The sequence below is a fragment of the Falco rusticolus genome, chromosome Z, assembly GCF_015220075.1.
Source record: "Falco rusticolus isolate bFalRus1 chromosome Z, bFalRus1.pri, whole genome shotgun sequence".
NCBI lineage: Eukaryota > Metazoa > Chordata > Aves > Falconiformes > Falconidae > Falco > Falco rusticolus.
The window spans coordinates 1094729-1117646 of NC_051210.1; the positions used below are offsets into that span (position 1 = coordinate 1094729).

The window sequence follows — 22918 nt, forward strand, 5'->3', positions numbered from 1 at the left end:
GGAGGGGGAGGAGAATCTGGTAAAAAGTTAAAACCCGTGGGTTGCAGTGAGAGCAGTTAAGTAATTGAAATAAGGTTAAAAGAGTAATAACAGCAACAACAGCAGCAATTGTAATGAACAGGAGAAGGAGAGGGAGGAATAAAATCCAAGGGGAAGAAAAAGACCGGAGCGATGCACAGTACCATTGCTCACCACCCACTGACCGATGCCCGGCCAGTCCCACAGAGATCAGCAGCTCCCGGCCAGCCGCTCCCAGTTTATATACTGGGCGTGACATCCTATGGTAAGGAATAATGTCCCTTTGGCTAGTTTGGGACACCTGTCCTGGCTGTGTTCCCTCCCAACCTCTTGTACCTCCTCAATGGCAGAGCATGGGAAACTTGGAAGGTCCTTGATTCAGAGTGAGCATCACTTCACAGCAACTAAAACATCAGTGTATTATCAACATTATTCTCATACTAAATCCAATACACAGACTGTGCCAACCTATTAAGAAAATTAACTCTGTCCCAGCTGAAACCAGGACATTCCGCAAACATACATAAAACTGCCACCGATTACAGTATTCCCTGTTGTCTCTTTCTCTCCATTTCCCTCATCTGTCCTTTCTTTGTCACTGTAAACAGCACAGTTTTCTACTAATACAGCTGTATTGTGCTTAGTTATGTGGTAGGGCTGTAATCTCAATGCCCTTTGGCTGTGCCATGGCTGAGGAGGGAGCAGAACTTGGATTAACTTGAATGTTCATTCCCTCCCCCTTGGCCCCAGTGGAAAGGCAGCTAATGACACGCAGGAGAAATGGAGGTAGCAAGTGAGGAGCTGTGTCCCCAGCCTCTATGCTGGAAAGGGTATCAGGCAACAAGTGGTAGCTAAAATTTAGAGGTTTGATAAACAAGTGGGATCTGCAGACCTGAGTGCTGTGTCCTTTTCCAGTGCTTGGGAAGGTGAGAATCCTAGGAATGGGATTGAGGGCATACAGTGGTAAGCAGGATGCCTCCACTGTTAAGGTCTTGGGAGAAATTTCTTCTGTCCCTTGGTTTAGGCAGGTTTGATTTGGCTGTGGTTTATAGAGAATACTTTTCGCTTTATAGAAATTCAGTCTACAGAAAGTATCTTCAGGGCACAGCTACTGCATCAGTCACCTAAGGAAGTCTGATGTAGAGATGTATCGGTGTCAGTCCCAGAAGACCTTACACATAGGAGAAGGGTCTAAGGATATGCAGGAAAGCAGCAGTTCTGGGAAGGCTGTGAATGTTTACTAGTGAATATACTGCTGTTGGGATGCAGCTTTTTAGGTCCCCAAAAAGTTAAATGAGGGGCTTTGTGGGTTGCTCTGCCAGATGCGAGAATGGTGATACAGCGCAAGTCCCAGGGTGGCTGCTGAAAACCTTTTAGGAGACCTGTCTCCTATAGACTTCCCAGCAAAATGAGGTGCACTTAACCCGACTGACCCGACTGTCCTCAGTTCCAGTCCCGTACCTTCATTACGTACCTTCTTTCTGTTCAGTGCAAGGCACTGGAGACAGCAGCAGTCATGACTGTTGCAAGAAGACGGAAAATGTCCTGCAGCTAGGTGATGCACGAACTTCTAGGCAGGCAGCTTGTTGTTTCTGGCAGGAAATTCTGACTGGACAGTGTCAAATGCATTTTGAGACAACAGTACCCATATTCAGTTTATTATTAGCAAATAGTTTAGCTGTGCTTACTGTGTTTTGTCAGTTCTTGTAGGCTTTACTTTGTGAAATTTCCTTTTGTGTGTCAGAGTTTTTCCCTGTTGATAAACTGTTGCTGAAGTACAAATGGTGTGATTGCAAATAGAGCAGATGGGGCCATATTAGCTTGATTCTTTCATCCATGAAAACAAATGCTATAACTGTTGTAATTTGGCATGATTTGGTCAACAGAGTTGCAGGCGAATTAAGGTCTGCAGTGACCTTTCTGTATTCCTTGATTTCTGTTTTACACGTGCGTTGGGTATGGTATTTTTTTATTGATATTGTAAGAGTTTATAAAACGGTACATTCGTGTATAATGTCCCTAATCCCTAAACTACTGATTGCATGTTTAAATATAATGACCTCAGAATGTTGTTGCTTTTGGCCCAGACAGCATTTGCAGAATGGCTCAGGAAAGTGATTCACTGTCAGATGGCAGAATAGATTTTATGGAGCAGGTTGTGACTTGATTAATCCAATATTGGTTAAAGAGAGAAGACATCAAGCCATCTCATCTACCATGCAATATAGGGCTTGTATACATATATCTATATACACACAGTATATATTTGGTCAGCATTAAACCAAACCCAGAACAGATACCTCAGCCCATCTCTAAATCTCCTCAGTGTGGGAAATGGAGTTCCAAAACAATGCCTTCTAATGTATACTTGAGCCTTGGCAGATAAAAGCCCTGTTGTCATTTACCCCTAGAATTTTTTTCCTGTAGTCCTGTTCAAGACCAGATTTCTATCTGTCAGGGGTAATGGAGTAATATTAAGATGATAAAAAACCCTCAGTCCCTGGGTGCCACCACAAGGGAACACAGAAGCTGAAATACTGCAATGGCTCTCTACCAGTTTTGCAGATTACCTCTTTTTGTTTTTTTAAAGATACGCAAGAAAAAACCAGACAATTAGTAGTAGCCAGCACTTCATGAAAATGCCAATGTATACTGTTTATAAAAGTGTGAAGCAATTTGAAGAATTTAAAAGACTCACAAAATATCAAGTGGAGTTTTAATTAGCTCCCATAAGACTTAGAAAGACTCTGAGTGGACCAAAGGTCCACCTAGTCTAATATCCTATCTCATATTGTGACCATGAGGACATGCCGAAGAAGGCATCAACTTAGGTTCGTATTTTACTTTTCCTTTCCCTCTCCTCTGATACGACTTTAATGTTCCAGGTATTTTCAGCATCCAGACTGCTTGAATTCTGAATCTGTGAAGTCTGAGTGTTCACTAGCCCACAATGTCTGTACAGTGAACTCTTTTAAGGCTCCCTGCATGCCATTGACACTTTCTGCATTTACCACTTTCTTTGTCAAGGAGCAACACTAGTTTACTACCAGTTGCATGAAGAACCACTTTCTCCTGTTTATTTTGAAGCTGGTTTCTATGAAGTTCATTTAATAGATTATTTATTATTATTATTGGAAGAGAAATAGAGCAGTGGATCCCTGTCCATCCATTCCATATCTCGTGTGATTTTGTAGACCCATGTTGTATCCCCAGAGTTGTTCCTTCCATTGTACTGAAGAGTCTCAGCTTTAATTTTCATTTGTACGGCTGATTTGGACAGATGCAAGCCTTTCCATACCGCTTTAATCTTTCCCTGAACCTTTCCTATTTTATGGTGCCCTTTCTGAGATGGGAGGTCCAAAGCTACTCACAGTATTCAAGATGTTTTGTAGCATAACAGCCTTGTCTACTTTGTTCTATTTCTTTCCCATTTGTCTCTAGCTCTCTGGTTTGTTTTTTTTGGCAGCTGCTGGCATTGGGCTGGTGTTGTCATGGAACTTACTCCAGGATCTTATTCCTGAGTGGTAGTACCAAGCACAGAGTCCGTCTTTTTCACATGCAAGGCTTGAAAAGTTTTTCCTCATGTATGTCACTTTACATTTGCATACAGTGAATTTCATCTGCCATTTTACTGTCCAGTATCTCAGGCATGTTGCAGTTCTTCATAATAGGTTCTCATCGTTACTATCTCGAACAGTTAACAAACTTTGTCATTCTTTGTAATGCCTGTTCCAGTCCTCAACATAATTCGCTGAGGAAGTCCTTTGGTGACCTTGCTCCATTGTAAGAACTGACAGGTGATCCAGTATTCCAGCTGTTGTTTCCTAGTTTTTTATCAATTTTTCGGCCCCCCCCCCCCCCATTTATCCATGGGGGGACATTTTCCTTCTAAGTCCTAGGTGCTTAAGAGTTTCCCCGAAAATCTGTCAGAAGCATTTTCAAAACCACATCATTGTAATCCAAATGCTTGGTGACCCCTTCAGAGAACTTCACTTGGTTTAGAGGGGTTGACATCCTTTTACAAAAGCCATATGGACTCTTCCCAAGTACATCGTATTAATTCTGATGTCCGCTAATCCTGTTCTCATTATAGCTTCTCTAATTGGTGTGATGCAAACATGAAGTGTATTGGCATTCACCCTCCTGTCATTATTCCATTCTCATGCTAATTTAACAGCAATGGGCTAGGGATTTCCTGCCAGTGCTAATGGTACAACAAGTCTCTCATCAATATTGATGGCTGGAATTTTCTTTTGAAATTACTCTTAAAGTCCTGACTTGGATGATTAAACCAAGACTGTGCAGTAAGTCACTGAAAGATCAGGAATCTTTCAGTGATCTAGCGAGGTCATGCCACATTTAAACTTTAAAAATAGTATTTTTATAGTATATTATGAAGAAAATTAAATTTGTTTTATGCTTAGTAAAAAAAGTTTAGGGAGAAGTAGTTCATTGGCAAGTAGCTATTACCACACTATAATTAACTTACAACCCACACTACAACAAAATTTGGTAGTAACCTTGGAGTGCTTTGAAGCGTAATTTAAATGTTAATATACAGTGCTGATGGAAGGATAAGGTAACAAACCCACTGTTGACACATGCATAATGTCTCCAGTGACATGCATAATATCTCCAGTGTGAGTTTTTCCATCCGGACATTCAAAGCTCACCAAATTTACAAGGAGCTGAACGCAGGAGCTTGCAGTAGGAATTGTCAAGCAGCGTTGTTATCTAGGGTGGCAGCTTTTCTGCCGGTGACGGGTAGCACCACCACCATGGGAAGATGAGCACTTACTCCTCTTGGCCCTTCAGTGTTTCAGTAACTGAACTGTTGCAAGCAACACCACTAATTCAGAAATGGAAGACACGTCAAGTTACTACAACTGCTGGGAGGTGAAAAGGAGTAACTAAAGAAACAGATGCAGTGATAAAAGTTATCAAGGAGCAGGAGTTAGGAGACAGGATAGGAGATTTCCTTTGCAGTTTCGATGTGAGGTGAAGAGAACGAGCTGTGGGACCGCCGCCGTGCGTTGGAGAGTGCAGTGCCTCTGTCAGTGTGACTCTGACTTCATAAACAGCAAATGCTCATCAGTCGCAAAGTCAAAAGGACAACGACATTCTGCTGTCGGGAGATTTAGTCTTGGGGTTTCTGTGTTGGTGGAAGCTTTACCTCAATATGCCCTAAAATCACTGTTTCTGTTATGATTGGCATCGCTTTTTGTATTTGGGGGGGCTTGGTTTTTTGTTTGTTGTTGTCTGGTTGGGTTAGTTTTGTTTTGTTCTGGTTTTTTTTTTTTGTTTTTTTTTTGTTTTTTTTTTTTAACCAGAACAATGCTTGTTTTTCCCCTTGGAAAGTGTGACAACTTCAGAGCTTTTCCTGTCTTATTTTGAAGACAGCCATTATTTGGGCAGTTTTATAAGGACAGAGTTATGGTGTGAACTGCTGTCAGTGGGGAGCTCAGATAATAATCAGTGTACTCTGATATAGGACTTCTGTCACCCAGGGTCTTAATCTTCTTCCAGTCTTGTCTCTGAAGTGGAGGTGACCATCAGCCCATTCCTTAGTCTTTTCCTTTTCACTGTAGGAAGAAACTCTGATTAGCATTAGATAATGTCAGAGAACTGATACACAACAATAGTTTTGATGCATCTTGATCCTGTTGTTCTTTCCTTGACTGTCAGTCAAGACAGTGCCTTCCTACCCGTGCAAGGTATATGAAACTTTCCCGCCTTTTTCCAAGCTTTACTTTGGAGAAATCTGCCAAAGACATTGTTATTAAAATGAAGTCTTACCATTTTGCTTGTGCATGCCCGGTTACTGAAAAGACACCTTAAAATGAAATGACTGAATTTGTTTTATGTCAAAATAGAGAATGTTCATTTATCTTCTATGAGTTGTTGTGGTTTAAGCCTGGCTGGTGATTCAGTGCCACGCAGCCGCTCGGTCACTCCTCCCTCACCCAGAGGGATGGGGGGGAGAGATGGAAAGGAACGTAAAACTTGAGGGCTGACACAGGAACAGTTTAATAGTTGAAACAGAATAAAAACGAAAGAACAGTAGTAACAATGATGACAATAACAGTTATAATGGAAAGGGGAAGGGAAAGAATAAGACCCAGAGGGGAAGGAGGAAAGGAACACGCGGTGCACAGCTCAGCGGCTCACCGCCCGCTGACCGATGCCCAGCCAGTCCCCGCGCAATGGTGCACCTCCCTGGCCAGCCCCCCAGGTGCATATACCAGGCGTGACGTCCCATGGTAGGGAATACCTCTCTGGCCAGTTGGGGTCAGCTGGCCTGGCTGTGTCCCCTCCCAGCTCCCTGTGCCCCTCCGGCCTTCTTGCTAGCCAGGCCTGAGGAACTGGAAAGTCTGACACCAAAGCCAAAACACAGCACTGTGCTAGCTCCTAGGAAGATAATTAACTGCATCCCAGCTGAAACCAGGACAATGCATCTGATGATTTTCAGAATAAACAATAATAAAAAAATTGTCCAGCTGAACCACGGGCTTAACTTGAAACGTGAGTGCCTGCCTGCTAGTCCAACAGACATGATGAGTGATAGTGAAGGTAATTGGTGTGAATGTATCCTATAGTTCTTAAATACTTATTGTCATCACTTCAAGAAACTAATAGTGCATATGCAGAAAGGTGGGGTTTACCTGTTACTGTGCTGTGGGGATATGGAAACCGATCTGTTTAGCAAATTGAATGACAGTGCTAAAATTATATAGGTCTATAAATATATATACGTGTGTGTATAGGCCCACTTACATACAACATCAACTTGAAAATCTAATAATGCTTCACAGGTGTCATCTTATTTTCTTGTAGTAAATTAGTTTTTTAAATGAGTAACATTTACTTTAAAAAGAGAATTCAAGGATGACTTAGAGATGAGATTCTTTTTAGAGACATGATTTTTTGCTTACTCCAGAGTTTACTTCTGGCTAAATGATGCAATAGTTGATACTGATGCTTGAGTGCAATAGGCATGTTTGAAGGGGGTGGAGGGTTTAGGTTATTTTTAAGTTAGCATCTGAAAACAAATGCCTTTTATGATTTAGCTTTGGGTCCAGTCCTACTGTAGTAGCCCTCTAAGTATTATTTGAAATTGTGCATTTTCTAACTAAGCGTTTAGATCACACCTATCACCATAGTAAGTGCACACCTCTAGGTCTAAACTCTGTGATATGGGATCACTGCAAGTCTTGCTCAAAAGATGTCTGAGTTATCTCACTTTAAAAGTAGGGAGGATTGTGATATTGTCTCTCCCTTCAACTTTAATCCCTACACAATGGGATTAAATGTACTGCTTGCCTACACTTCTGTCTTCTAATTTTGTATGTAGCAACTTTCTGAAACGCAAATAACTTGTTACATAAAATGTGGCTCTGAACAGTGTGATTTATCTTTAAATATGCTTTTAAAAATAGGATATTCCAGACTATAAACAGAACACATTTGTGTGTAATTTTGCTGCACTTTTTACTGTCCTGTAGGTTGTTTTCAGCTGCAATGTATTCTAAAATTTTTTATCTGTCACTGCTGTAGAGCAACCTGTGGACCTGATTAAATGTTTCTTTCTATTTGTGGCATTCAGGTTTAAGTGATATGTGCTGTCAAAACCCCACAGTTTTATAGGATTGTCTTTTAAATGATTTATTGATCTTTGTCTGTGCTTTGGAGTTGCTTCATTTCTGAAACTTGACAGATCTGAGCCTGAACTTTCCTTGTGTAGCCTGTTAAATGTGAATGCTGCTTCTTATTTTGCCTTGTTTGAGTTTTGTTGGTCTGTTGCTAATCCTGCAGTGCTTGTGGTCTTCTGTATTAAAAGTGTTTTGTATATACATAACGATGCTTAGTAAATCAATATAATGCACAAATGAATAGTTTTCCTCTTTATGGAATGCCATCATACATACTCATGTTACCTGAAAAGAAACCAAACATATGAATGTACTCCAGACACACAGAGGCAGCTGGGTTTGGTAAATGTGAGGTCCCTAGGCACAAACCTTGATGCAAATGCAGGTGCGCAGACAGTGCTAGAGCCATTGCAGTGAATCCAGTGCACCCGGGGTGTATTGAACCTGCTCTGTGCACACTGCGCAGGTTGTGTGTGTGCAGCAGGCTGCCACGTGTTTCAGAAGGGGCTAATAAATGGCTGAAATAATCTCTTTTTATATGGACAAAATTAATTATTGGCGTTGGCAATATCTGCAGCCAGTTCTCTGTAGGTAAAATTTCATGCCTTCTGTTTCTGTTTATGCTTGTGTTCCTCCTGCCTTGGAAATGGCTTTTAATTCTGAGGTGGTTTATATTTGCTTTGTCTCCAGCATGGTGTTTGGCTCAGAGAGGCTTTTTCAGCCGAGCTGTAGGTTTGATGAGGAAGGCAGAATGTTTGTTGAAATCACTTCAGGTTTCTTACTGCTGTAAACAATGGCTAACGGTGTGGGGGAATTCAAATTACATGCTTTGCTTGCTGACTGGAGCGAGTTCGAAATTTGCTCTTAGACCCCAGGAAGTATATACCCAGTTATACTCGATTCCCTGTTAACTGGGATGAGGGTGGAAGAGGAGTTGAGAAGTTCTGGGTAGTGAAGAGAACTGAGTGAGCTGGTGCAGAGATGTTTAGCTGTAAGAGCTCCCGAATCACATCGTAACCAATAACCAGCTGGTTTTGTGTGTGGGCAGGTCCTTCACTGGTCCCTCTACCTGTGAAACAGCTGGCTTACTGGTTAGTGCTATTTAAGGTGCCTATGGAAATTACAGGTGTGCATTCAGGTAGAACATTTTCTCACCTATTTTCTCCTGAGTTGGAAGAGTTTCATTTTCTGCCTGGCTGTAAATTAGTACGCAAGCTATGCGACATAAGGTTGTAAATGACCAACCTTGTGAAATGGGTTTTAAGATAGATGAATGGGGGTTCCCCTCTCACCACTAGGTATTACTATTTTTACTGCATTCTGAAAGTAGCGAAACTTTCCTGAAATTCTGTGTTCTGTGGAACACACCATGGGCAACATCCTGCATGTGAGAAATGACATCAAGAAATCCGACACTTCTTGTGTGAATCACATTTTCTTGGGAAAACAAAAAGTTGTTGCAATGACAATTATGGGTGAAGCTTCTTGAAAGAAGGGCAGAAACTGTTTGGGGAGTGTGGTGAATGAGAAGGCACACTTCCTTTGTTCTTTTGGAAAGGTGAGGAGATAAGCTAGAGCCAGTGCACAGCCTGCATTCTTGTGAGGAAGCGGTGGCAGTTCCAGACTTGGTATCCCATGCTGGGCATCTAAGAAAAAAATTAGGTGAAAAAATGCAAGGCAAAAAGAACTAGAGACACCCCACTACAGTCACACTGTTCTATTTGACTGTGGAAGCTGCCTAGGGAATTACATACCGTTGTCTTGTATGTGGGAGCTTAAGAACAATAATGGTAACTATCATGAAAGCTATTACCTTGATACACAGGGGAATATGTTAAAGATACAGTTTCAACTTCAATCCGTGTTTCATGACTAACAGCCTAAAACACATCTTCATAGGCTGGCAATGCTTTGGGCTGTGTTTAAAAAGTCACACACACACACATATATATATATATATATATATTCTTAATTTTATGTGTCTACTCTCTTTAAAGGAGTTTCTGAACATTTTTTCCCTTATTCTAATTTGCAGCATTACTTTACTGTTCTTTTTGGCCATGAAGGGCAGAAGCCGCTGGAGCTCCGTTGCGAGGATGAAGTTGATGGGGATGAATGGGTAGAAGCTATTCACCAAGCTAGGTATGAAACCTGATTTTTAATCCTTAGCTCCATTTTATTGTAAATAAATTGATAACAATTTGAAAATCTAAGTTCACTCTCTAAACAGAAATGAATGTTACAGTAATTAGATGTGTATAGCTTCAGATCATTGGTGTGTTATAGGAAAAAATGCCTTTATCATTCATGCTCTTATATCAGTGTATTTTATTACTCATGAGTGATTGTGTTCCAGTTGAAATTAGCTCAAGAAGAATTAGTCCTGTGTTAGAGGAATGAAGAAGTAAGTGATATGCCAAATGAATAAAGGAGTGTTTCTTAAAAAGCTCTTATACAGAAATAAACGTAGGAAAGAGGAGGTCAAACCATTACAGTGCTAAAGTGCAACAAATAACATTTCAGCTTCAAAACTGAAGTCCTGAACAGCAATCAGTCTTGTGAAAAGGGACGTGTTTATGACTTCCAGCCATGCAGTAATCTTTCCCTGAGAAAAGGTCTGTGTGGCAAATGGGCAAGGTTTACCATATAATCTAAATGAAAATCTTATAACTGAAGGTTTGTGAGGTGGTTTGTGAAGAAAAATTTCTTTGCTGAAATGCACTTTCTCCAGCCTCCTCTCATAGACGCTCACCTCAGCTCATCTGCAGTGCCATGGTAACGCGTAAGGAGCCAGGCAGTTTCTGAGTTGCTTAGGACATGAGCCATGTAAACAGAAGTGATTTTGCGTTATAACTAAAAATGAACACCACCAGCTAGTAGCTTTTAATTTAGAACACATGAATTTTCAAGGCAGAACTTAACAGAAAAGTAAGCCAATGCTAAACAAGACACAGCTGAAAATATTAAGGACTTAAACTTGCTTAGAAGGAGCTAGTTGTGAGGTCCCAGGCAGGGGTGATTGAATTTTGACTCCACCAGAAAGATCATTGCAGCCTTCAGAAGGCAACTGGGTCTCTGTTGTAAGGAACATCAGTATTTTTATCTCCATCCCTTCTGCTATTGGACTTTTTCCTCATTAATTGTGTCTATCTGAAATGACACTACTAATAATATCAAACTGTGGACATGACTGTGAGAGATGTTCTCAGGGCCCTATGTTATTTTTTGAGATTTTCTTAATCTGCTTTTCTGTATAGGTCTCTAAATTTCTTGGGGAAATTTTCCAGGGATTTGGACATGCCTTTTCTTGTTCTAGTATTCTTTTCAAATATCAACAAGTGACAAAAAGATTTTTGAAATGTAGTTGCTAAACATAGAATGTTAGTACACTACTGGTGGTTACCCCATTGTTCTGATGCTTTTCTACTTGACTGAAAGCTGCTTTTGTTTGTTTACATGGTGTTTAGCAAAACAACTTGGAGTTGCATAATTAGTTATTTAACTATTGGGTCTTTTACCAAAAATACATAACAAAGAAGTGAAAACAGTTTTAGACTATTGCAAAAGATTTTTCTTCCTAACTTAATGAAAATAAAACAGATTTGCTTCAGGGATCAGATTTCGCTTGCATCATAATTCAGACTTTTCCTGAAGTTCATCTGCATTTTTGACAAATGGGACAAGCTTTGGCAACTTCTTCAGTGTCACTGTTCATTTGAGGCTAGCCTAAGACATTTCTGACCCTTCTCTCGGGTTTCTGTTTTGGATTGCTAAATGATATTTTGTGTAGCCGTTTGAATATATACTTTTTTGTAGTATCTCAGGTGTCTTATGTAAAAGTTCTAGAAGTTATCGAAAACATCCCCTCTACCCTTAAATTAAAAACAGGCCTGGGAACATCCTGTTGTGTGTTGAGTATGATAACATTTGCAAAATGGAGGTATTTAATTGCTTTCTGGTGGGTCTCATCTTCATTAGTAGCTGAGACAAAGTAGTTGGGTTTGGGTTTTGTTGTATTTTTTTTCTCTCTCTTTTTTTTTTTCTCCTTAGATTGACATATACAAAATCTACTTTTGGATTGCTTTTCATGACTTTTTGCCAAATACATTTTTGCAGCCATCAAAATACCTTCCTTTTTTTTTTTTTTTTTTTAATTTTGCAAGTTATAAACTGTTGGAAAAATAACATGATCTCACTGTGCCCCATGTCCCACTCTGGATAAAAAAGGTATTTTATTTGGATGCAGATGCGTAATTTCTTACTTCTGCTGTGGCATTGTCCATCGTTTCTTGGAAGATTTCACTGTGGGTGGGATGCTACTGCTTACCATTTGGGGGGTGTTGTGCACACTCTTTGAGAGCTTGACAGGCTTTTGTGTGCTGCAGGTAGATGCTGGCATTGCTTACGTTCCTGCCCATAGTGTCCTCTCCTCCTTTAGGAGAGATTGTTTGGCTTGTGAGCTTTCAATGGGAGGTGCAATTCAGGATATTTTAATGGGACTCCATTGTGAGCTTTATGTGCATACCTGCTTTTCATCTCTTTCCATTTTATTTGAATTCTCAGTGCTTTGAGTTCTCAGTAATATCCAGGGTGGCAGAGCAAGTTTTGCTTTTTCTGAGTTACATTTCTGGGCTGGAGGATTTATTCCTGGCAAATCCTAATTCTTCCATCAGTGACTGCATTTGGAAGTCCTGTTTTGGGCTTTGTTCCAGAACTTGTTCTCTTATGAAAAAATCTGTTTCACCCTTGATACATGGAGGTGGACTTTTCACCTTTTACAAATTCTATGTTTTTAATGGGGTTTTTTGCTTTTAACTCAGAAACTTTTTTGCTTTTTTTTTTTTTTTTTTTTTATATGGATGCAGTACTCATCAAATTTCTCAGCCTTTTCTACTGTAGCTTATTGGAAAGTCTTAAATTAAGTGCTTCGGGCTGTGGTTTCATGTATGCTTCAGTCCTGCATAAGCCCACATTGCTGCTGAAGGAAGCAGCTGTCATTCTCGTAAGTCAGCCATTCATTCCCACACCTTTACCAGCCCTTCTGTCATGCAGGCACAAGTGTGAACTTAATTGGGAAACTAATTTGCACTAAAAGGAATTTAGTTTTGTTTATTTTTTGCCAGCTTACTTTTAATCTGTCTCATTCCTCCAGGTCTGTTCGCTGCACATCCACGCAATACACCTGTGTTCGCTGCACAAGGGAGAGGGAAGCGCATGGGTGGGATGCGGGAAAGCACAAGTGCTGAGCAGAGGGAAAGGTGGGAGTGCTGCTTTCAGCTAGGTCTCTGTTTAAGGCATATGAAGAACTACTGCCCTCCAACCAGTCATTTAAAAGAAAAGGAAAAAAAAAAAAAAAAAAAAGGCTTGCTCTGAGGTTTGTTGGCACACTTCACTTGCTAATGCAGGGTGTATTTCACATAGTATTTTGCAGGCACTTGTAAGCTCAGTATGGTAGCTCAGAGCTGCCTGGAAGCTCAGAGCAAATGCCTTGCTGCTAATGCCTCACTGTTGGAGAAGCTCCATTAGCTGAGGCTTGGTGCTATAATAACCAAAATTTTATAGTTTCTAGTTTGCTGGGAATGAGGCAGAGAGAATTTGAGTAATGCTCAAAACATGGGAATGCAGTCTTGTATCTGCCTTCCGAATGCTATCTAGCTAGATGCACAGAACAAAGTGATTGGGGTTGCCAGAGCTGGCAGCTTTGTAGAGGTGAAGCTGTCACTGCTCGCTATACATACCCGGGTTGAACCAGAAGTGAGCCTGGGCATGTAATTCCAATGCAAACAAACACACAAATGTACACACAAAAACAGCTGGCCACATGGGTTCGCACAGGCAGAAACATTCAGCACTCATGCAGGCACAGACAACACCAACAGCCTCATCCTGTTACCCTCTCTGACTGATCAGGAGGAAAGTATGTTAGTGGAAAAAGAAGACAGCATTCCCCTCCACACCCACGTGCTCCTGGAGTAAGCCATTCCCCGGCTGACAATGGTTTGGGTGCACAAAACCTCCCGTGCTTGTTGGGGCCACGCCTCCAAAAGACCCTTTATTCCAGTTTGTATTTCCCTGTGTCAATTAAAAGAATCTTGTAGTAGAAATCGTTTGGGGTGTGGACTTCTCATGCTTCTTCATGTATCACGCAGTCCTACACCCACCTACCCACCCTCCAGTCCCTGTTGCTGTAGTTGTTCACCAGTCCAAGTGCCATTTCCCACCTGATTGACTGGAAATCAGCAGACACCTCTTTTACACCCTTTCTAAACAGTTGCCCATGCGTATCTGAAAGCCCATATAAATTCTGTATCTTGTCATAAGCCCCAGCCCTGCAACCCTCACCATAGCTATCCTTTGATATCCTTTATCATGTCGGAGTTCATTAAAAGTTAATGGTACTTGTGTACAGATGGTCTCCAAAGTCACCTTGGTTAGAGTCTTATGGATGGATTGCATAAGTTCTATTGCAACTTTTACTGCTTCCATCCCTACAGTGGCTGTTAATATGCCATTAGACTTCAAAACGCGTCTGGAGACTGTTTCTCCTCTGTTAAGGAGTCCTATAGCTGCTTGAAGGTGGTTAGTATGAGCAGATCTAGACAATTTCTTTTGCCTTCCAGACCCCCAGAGCCATCTTGCCTGTTTTTCATAAAGAGCTGGTTAGGTTATGCATTTTGCATTTCAAAAGGGTGATTTGATATGACATAAACAGTTCTGGCCAGGTCCACTGCCTGGTTCTTTCAGCTGCCTGAGCAAGCTTTAGTAGAATTAGCATAGCGTGATCCAGTGAACCATAATTCTGGTCTGAATTCAGTGCAAAAATGAATTACGTTTGCTGGTAGCACTACTGGAATCTTTGTCTTGGTCTGCTACCACAACAAAAAGACCCTAATAATAAGGCACTGGTTAAACTTTTTCCAGTTTTCCTACATTTTCTGGGCATGTCAGCTTTCATGGGGCCTAAACAATGCATAATTTTTCTCAGGAATTTCTTCATTTCTTCCAGTCTCTGTGTGGTAGGCAGTGGTCAATCAGAGCTCAAGGTTGTTGAAGTACCTGTTTTGGGTCCTGTCTCTACAGATGATAGTAGGAAACTGGAGCAGCCTCAGTTTTCAGAATTCTCTGTCTTTGCGTCTCACTACATATTATTACAATATTACAAACACAAATTTGTAGAATTGCTTCTCTTGATAAGATGTTAATACCGATCCATAGAAAGCTGTGATTTACAGCAGTTGCTTCTTTGTATCAAACAATATCCAAGCCACAGAACTAGATCCAGGCTGGCTGCTTACAAGTTGTTTTATGAATTTTTCATCTTCCTTTGACATCTGAACACTTTGGTACAATTTTCCCTAACAAGGGATTTGTATACATGTGCAATCGAGTCACTATTGAAACTGCCCTCTTGGAAGGCTCCTGGCATCGTGCTGGCGTACAGGTTAGCACTTCAGGCATGATGATCTTTAACTCATCCGTACAGAGAGATAGATGAAAAGGGCTGTTGGAAGTATGTGAAGCTGATTCCATAATCCTATAATTTTCCTTTCCCAGAACAAGTAGCAGTTTTGAAGGAGAAAATGGATAGCCTATTCTAAGTTAGTGTAGGTGTACACAGGCTTTTCTAATTAACTGCTCTTCATACTGCTGCTTATGGGAGTGAAGGAAATGTTTGGTTTCCAGGATAAGACTGACATTCTAGACAGCCAAAGCCACCAATTAGGCAAATTGCTCTTTAAGTACCTCTCAAAAGGACAAAAATTTTTCAATCTTCCATAGCAAAGTTCTGGTTCTGTTCCCTAGTAAAGCAAGACTGTGGAAATCTGGCTTAATGCATTTAAAGAAGCTGAAAAATCTAAATGAAGTTTCTTCCTTTAAAGGAGGAAAATAAAAATCAAAAAAGTGAAAGAAAAACATTATGTCTTCAGTCTTACGTCACCTCTCCACTGCAGCTCTGTTCACCCTTTGTGATTCTGTATCATACTATTTTCTTCAGTCTCCAATAAAAGTAAAGCCAAATCAGTCAAATTCTGTATTGGAAGCATTTAGTAGAAAAGTTTAAGAAAATTTTGGAAAGGATAAATAGGAGAAAAGGTCTTGTCACCTGTCTAGATCTGGTTTTAGGTAGAAGAAACTACTTTTTTATATTAAATGTAAATGAAGGTGGTGCTGTAGGAATACGTTTTCTTATATGTGACATGTATTTTTATCTTTGTAATATCTCTAGTCATTGTAAAACAACTAGTGCTAAATGTGTTTCTAACTCAGACACTATATATCATATGCCAATGTATTTTAGGGTGCAAAGAGATTAAATACAACATTCTTGCAAAACAAGTTCATTATTGAAATCTCATGCTTTATTACTGTTTATTGCACAGTTAAGATATATGGATTGCTTCATGACAGCTTTTTTTTGATGTATGTTGTTTTACTTGTTAGAAGAGATGCCCTGAGCTTTTTTTGCTATTTATTGTTTACTGTTGCAGTAGTCAAAATATAACAATAAATGCAATATAATTAAATTCATTTCTTATTCTTTTTATAATCTGTTCAAGGAGGATAAACTTTTGCTTTATGATAGCTGTGGGAACTAACTGTAATTATTTTAAATCTAAGCTTCCTTTCCAGGTTAAAGAGTTGAATTTAATAGCTGTTCTCAAGATTGCCCCCCTCCAGTATATAACTGCACTAATACTGATTGACCTGGAAGTAAATATGTACAAAAAAAGATCACCTGGAGAGGATACACATTATTACATTTTTAAAAGCCTCACAATATTTAATAGCAAATGTTCATTTTTTTAATGAGTGCTGTAACAAGCAGAAATTTAAAAGGAAAAGATGTGTAATTAAGAAATTCCTTCTGCCAAATCCTGTGCTAACTCGACAGTGGAAAGAGATATGATAGTCAGCGTTTTCCCTGATAAATTGTAAAATAGTAAGAGGTTCTTTCTCAAAGATTAGGGCTTCATTCTGCTATGTTTTGTTGGTCTTTATCTTGTAAAATTATTTAACTGTCAGAGGGGCAAGCTTTCTGAAACCTAGGCGAAGAGGCAGTGTGTGTGTAGATTTTGCTGAATCAAGGCCAGTAAACAAGCACGTGGCAGAACTGTCTGTCTTCTGCTTAAATTACCTATGTGAGAGAGACTGAATCGCGTGAACGAACAGTCTGATGAAGATGTTGCCTAGGAAGAAACTAATTTCTCTACCTTAAGCTGGGAACAGTATTTCTAGTGTGATCCCTGTCACTGCTCTGATTGTGACATCTAATTGCATTAGGGATACTTTCCCTTTTCAGGAAAATACAAATCAATGATGGTTTGCCACCAAAGAGCTAAAAGAAGACTGACACCACAGTTCCTGTTACTAATCAGAACAAATGCATTTATCTGAGTCATCTCAAAGTGGCCTAAACAGTAAACTCGGTGTAGCAAACTAAAACAACAGTTGTGGTGGGAATTCTCCCATAAAGAGATCTGACAGGTGGGGAAAATTATAAATAGTTCTGATGGAGGTGCCAGATGCTCCCCTCCAGTCGTCCGAAAAGAAGGGGAAAAAAGCAGCCCTTAAAATAAATAAAATAAATTGAATTAAGAGAATTCTTAGGCTTAGCCTGAGAATTAGAGGCTCATAAAAAGATCAGTGCCGTTGTCTTGTTCTTGGTAACTCGATACTGGGAAACTGGGTACCCCTAGCATCTGTGTCTAAAAAGGATATTGAACACTGTCAGTTTGGTTGATTTACAACCAAGCTTTATTCATTATATATTAAGCCAAACAAACACGGTTTTGCAGGTTTCTTATCATTGGTGCAGTGTTTACGCTGTCAATATCTCATAAGGGGATATGGAAGAAAATACTTGGCTATTTTTACTAACGTAAATAAGTAAAAACATATTTTTACTAACATAAATGTTTTCCCTCATAGCTATTCAGATATTCTGATTGAAAGGGAGGTGTTAATGCAGAAGTACATTCATCTTGTCCAGATTGTGGAGACTGAAAAGATTGCAGCCAACCAGCTCCGACATCAGCTTGAAGATCAAGACACAGAAATTGAAAGACTTAAATCTGAGGTATGTGCCACAGCCATCAAGAGATCATTGAATTATAACATTTTGCTGTGTGCGTTGCAATAATGTTCAGTATTTCTGCAATATTTGTGAAAATAACAGAACCCAGTTAGTATGTAGTAGACCCCTTGTGAACCCTTGGCTAAATATTTTTCTTACAAATACTGGGGACTGTTAAACTGAAGAGACTTGAAGATGACACACTCCGTTGCAGTATGGTTGCCGCTGGCTGCATTGTTTCCTACTGGTTGTCACACCAGGAGCTTGATCCTTGACACATTGTCTTTGGCTGTGACAGTATTGAGAACGATTTCAAACTGCTGTATTGCACTGAATGTTAAAAATTTTCTTGCAGTCCTGAGCTGATAAAGTCTGAAAGGAACACTTGGTTTTGAGAGGAGAACCAGCTCTCTTCTGTTCCTTCCTCCATCTGCATCAAGAGCCTTGCTGGTTTTCAGAGAACTGTATTCAAGTCCCTGTGACCAAATACATGCTTGTCATTCCGTGCAGCTTTAACAGGCTTGAAGAAGGGAGAGATGTTTTTCTGTTAGGTCTGTAACTAAGAGTTTCATTAACTTAAGAAAGCATTTAATGAATGGTTGTTTTTGTCAGATTATAGCTCTCAATAAAACGAAAGAAAGAATGCGACCTTATCAAGGCAACCAGGAAGATGAGGATCCAGATATTAAAAAAATTAAAAAGGTAAACATGCAGTCTTCTGTGCTCAAGAGGAAATGGGTGGGGGTTGCACTCCTGCATTTTAATCTGTCTAGTTTTTTCCTCATTTATTTATATTAAGTACAGTCAAATAGCAAGATTGCCTTTGCCCTGCCCGTAATTAAACCTTTTAAATTACTTCAGTTTCCTATGGTTCAGTGCCACATTTATCCCATAGTGTATTTGTTACTTAAGTATTCATTTTCACTTGCAACGTATATATTTATTTTCTTAAAGAAGCTGGCACATTGCATTCAATTGCCTGTGTTTGCAAAGACTGAAATTAAGCCATGGGTGATACCCTGTGGGAGTCAAGTGTATAGTGACTTTATACTCCTTTCTTACAAAAATACTTATATATATTTCTAGTAGGAGAATAATATATATTCTGTCAGTGCAGCTGGAATATTGACAATGCAGAGAGTAATCTTGATTTAAGTTGTCAGCTGGTCTGTTTGATGGTGATTGTTTCAGGAGACGATGGCCAGCATTTTTAATAACAGTGACAGAATTGTCCCAACCTGTATGGCATTTACATGTGCAGCTTTTGGTAACATTGCTTAAGGCTGGATTTAACCAGTCTCCAGAGCTGTGCCCGTCACTGGAATTCATGCTTGAAAATGTGGTCCTGTATGTGTCACCCTTATTCTCACAGTGTTCGGTCTCTTAAATTGCACAGTATTCTTTACAGTATGTGGACTTAGTTTCTCACTTTTTCTGGGTCACACAGTCTGAAGGTCAGGGTCAGCACTAAGCTGGTACCCTTGTGTGAATTTTCCTTTTCATGTAGATTAAACTTTGTAATAGAGCTGGAAATGTCTCTTTTAGTAGGAGTGCTCTGATTCTGTACATAATTCACTGCATTCTACATGTTGATTATTTTGACAGATGGGCTCTTTTTTTTAAAGTTGTTTATTCAGATTAAACTGCTACCAGTGAGATTTTGTGTTTCTCTCAAGATGAATGATCTTCACATCAAGATCAGGGCAAAGACATACTGAAATTTTCTGTGACCAGATGCAGACCTTTTCTCTAAACTTTAATGCACTTGTAACTTCAGTGGATATTATGCTTAAGTAGATTTTCCCGTGACATAGAGATACTTTTTAAGAATGCCAAAGGTTTCAGTTTCTAAGCAATATATTGATACTTAGCTTTAAATACACATGCTAAGCGGTATCTATTCAGAACAGAAAGCAAACTGACTTTAACAACTATTTTAGAGTTATGTCAATAATGATATTGAGTCTGTCTTGGAATGTGTTACCTGGAAGCATTGCACAATGCTTTTGGGGGTATAAAATAAATGTGTAAGAGGAGGTAAAAGGAGTTAAAAAAACGGCACAGTGCATAGGACAGTTGTGCTGATAGGAAGAGTATATGCAAAAGCACACCATTTGAGCTTGCAGTAAAAGGTACCTTGATATGTACATGATATCTTTTTGATCTGTTTCCTGGCAACAAATATGACCAAGTGATTGTGGGAATTTCATTAACAATGAGAAATCTAAAAAAAATATAATTCAGGAACGTATATAGATCGATGAGGGCAACAGCCTTTTTTTTGAACACAGGCATTTCATTTAGAGGTTTATTTCTACAATGAAGAGCTTATGATAAGTCACGTTTTTTCTCATTCTTCTTTTCTGCTTGGTCTGTTTTTAGGTCCAGAGCTTTATGCGGGGCTGGTTATGTAGAAGAAAATGGAAAACTATTGTCCAAGATTATATTTGTTCTCCCCATGCAGAAAGTATGAGAAAAAGGAATCAGATAGTTTTTAACATGGTGGAGGCTGAATCTGAATATGTACATCAACTTTATGTTCTTGTGAACTGTTTTCTGCGGCCCTTAAGAATGGCTGCAAGTTCAAAGAAGCCACCTATCAGTCACGATGATGTTAGTAGCATTTTCCTTAACAGGTATGCGGTTTTTTGTTTGCTTTCAGGAATTCCTCTGACCGCTTCTTCCCTGCTTCAGTTTGTAGTAGTGAGGTCTGACACTTGGGTTTTTTGCTGTGGTGTAAACGATGTCACTGAGGTAGACCACGTTTCCAGGGGTAAAAGGCATCGTGCTGTCAGTGATGCTGTTTGAAACCAGCAACACCTCTTTGCCTCTTACATTCTATTTCTTCCTCTGCTAGAGGAAGAAAAGGACGAATCATGCCTCTTGGGGCTGTTCTCATAATTTTCTGTCACCTTCCCTGTTATTTTTTTTCTCTTAAGAGAGGAAAATTTGACTTAGTGGCCTCATATGGTCCGGGTAAGACCCTGAGGATGAATAAATCAGATATTCTATTTTCTGTTGTCCTGCCTAAGGACCTCCTTCCCTCTCACTTGTCTTTTCATATCCTACAAAAAAGAATTGTTCTTTTCATTAAGCATACAAATACTATTGTGATGAGTAAGTACAAATAAACCAGCAGGCATCTAACATTTGATACAGGGCTGGGGTTGCATCCAAGTCTACCCCAAACTTCTAAGACATAAACCACGTTCCTTTAGTTACGAGACTAGTTTCCCTTTCATAGCTCATTCACAATCACTGTACTCTTTATGGTTTTTCTTACAGCTGGCATGTCCCCTGCTGCTGTTGACCTCATAAACTAAAATACAATATTAAGGTTTGTGTTGTAGGAAAGTTGTTAAGCTTCAGATTTTAAACAGCAGCAAGCAAGAATGTAGATGACTACCACTGACTTCAGGTTTCTGCATCTTACTGGTCCTCTTAAACTATTGAATGCATTGTCAATGATATTCTTGGAAAACCTATTAATTAAACTGTGTGGAAAATGTTATTTAATAGGTGCTTTTATTTAAAAGAACTAAAAAGAATATGCTTTCTACACCAAATACTGCATATTTTTTAGACTATTGCGCTAAAAATTGTGAACAATGCAGTAAAAGGGGGCCTGCAAGAAAGCTGGAGAGGGACTTTTTACAAGGGCATGTAGGGATAGGGCAAAGGGCAACAGTTTTAAACTGAAAGCTGGTAAACTTCAATAGGATTTAAGGAAGAAATTTTTTAACACAAGGGTGGTGAGTTGGCCCAGGCTGCCCGGAGCAGCTGTGGGTGCCCCATCCCTGGGGGGGCTCAAGGCCAGGCTGGACGGGGCTGGGGGCAGCCTGGGCTGGGGGGGGGGGGGCCTGCCCGGGGCAGGGGGGGGTGGGACTGGATGGTCTTTAAGGTCCCCTCCAACCCAAACTGTTCTGTGATTCTATGAATAAGAAGCACTTACTTCCATAATAATAACTGTCTTCTGTTTTACCCTAGCAGAGTGCAAACCATACTACTAACCAGGAAGAGATGTTTCTCTGTGAATCATTAATCAGAAAATAAAACCTGAATTGTCTTTTTGTCTGTTTAATACTTGTTTTTCAGTGAAACAATCATGTTTCTTCATGAGATATTTCACCAAGGCTTAAAAGCAAGAATAGCTAATTGGCCTACCTTAATCCTAGGTAAGTTACTTTATTTTCTCTAGGAGGATAACGTTCATATTTATTTGAAATTACAGTAAGGTTGTGTTCTTTGGGGTTTTTTTTTGAAAGACAGGACTTTTTTAAAAAAGTCCTTTTTGAATGGAACACATTTCCACAACTAATACTGCAAGATCTGGTGTAGTGGGAGTCCCACATGGGCAGTAACGACCACCTTCCAGTCCGTATGTGAGAATGCCTCTGCCCTAGGCATTGATTAGACATGGGCCCCTGAATTTTTGGTGATATTTTCTGATTATTAGCTAATCAGAAAAAACATGTGTTGGCAGGTGAAAGAGCCGAGTTTAATGTTTCTAAAATCTCAGTATATTGGAAACAGCAGTAACAGAAGTGATCATAGTAATTCACTTCCATAGAACATAGTATTTTCTTTAAAAATATGTTTCAAGTGATGGGTAGCTGGGAAAAAAAAAAAGCATTTCTTGACTTTTTCTAGCTGACTTATTTGACATTCTGCTGCCAATGCTGAACATATATCAAGAATTTGTTCGGAATCATCAATATAGTCTACAAGTACTGGCAAACTGTAAGCAAAACAGAGATTTTGACAAACTCTTGAAGCAATATGAAGCCAACCCAGCATGTGAGGGGCGAATGCTGGAAACTTTCCTTACTTACCCCATGTTTCAGGTAGTCTCTGTATATTTTTTGTGACTATTTGTTTTTAATGTTTGATTGCTTAATTTTGTGTTATTGACATTGCGATTGATTGAATATTCTTCTTGCTAGAATAAAAATACTCTCATGTAAAATAGTTTTGTTTTCATTTGTTTCATTATTATACTGAAACTCTGCCTGTAGAGGTCTTTTCTCCAACAATACTGATTCATCTCTCTTCAGAATCTTATATATGTTGAAGGGGAATGTGGGATGAGGACTAATGCCAAAAGAAAAAAACCTGAGAAACAATTATTGGACTTCTGCCTGCTGCAGGATTACGAAGTGGTCCAGAGAGGGATAAT

The 22918-nt window shown here is 39.6% G+C and overlaps 1 protein-coding gene across 2 annotated transcripts in view; it reads left to right on the forward strand.

Moving 5' to 3' along the window:
- The window catches only part of RASGRF2 (Ras protein specific guanine nucleotide releasing factor 2), a 131736-nt gene that overhangs the window by 32988 nt on the left and 75830 nt on the right, over positions 1-22918 (forward strand). For both annotated transcript variants that reach the window (XM_037374318.1, XM_037374319.1), the window contains exons 2-7: positions 9703-9809; positions 17598-17745; positions 18355-18444; positions 20125-20378; positions 21838-21917; positions 22393-22586. In XM_037374318.1, coding sequence (XP_037230215.1) covers positions 9703-9809; positions 17598-17745; positions 18355-18444; positions 20125-20378; positions 21838-21917; positions 22393-22586 — 873 coding nt within the window. The remainder of the gene's footprint in view (positions 1-9702; positions 9810-17597; positions 17746-18354; positions 18445-20124; positions 20379-21837; positions 21918-22392; positions 22587-22918) is intronic.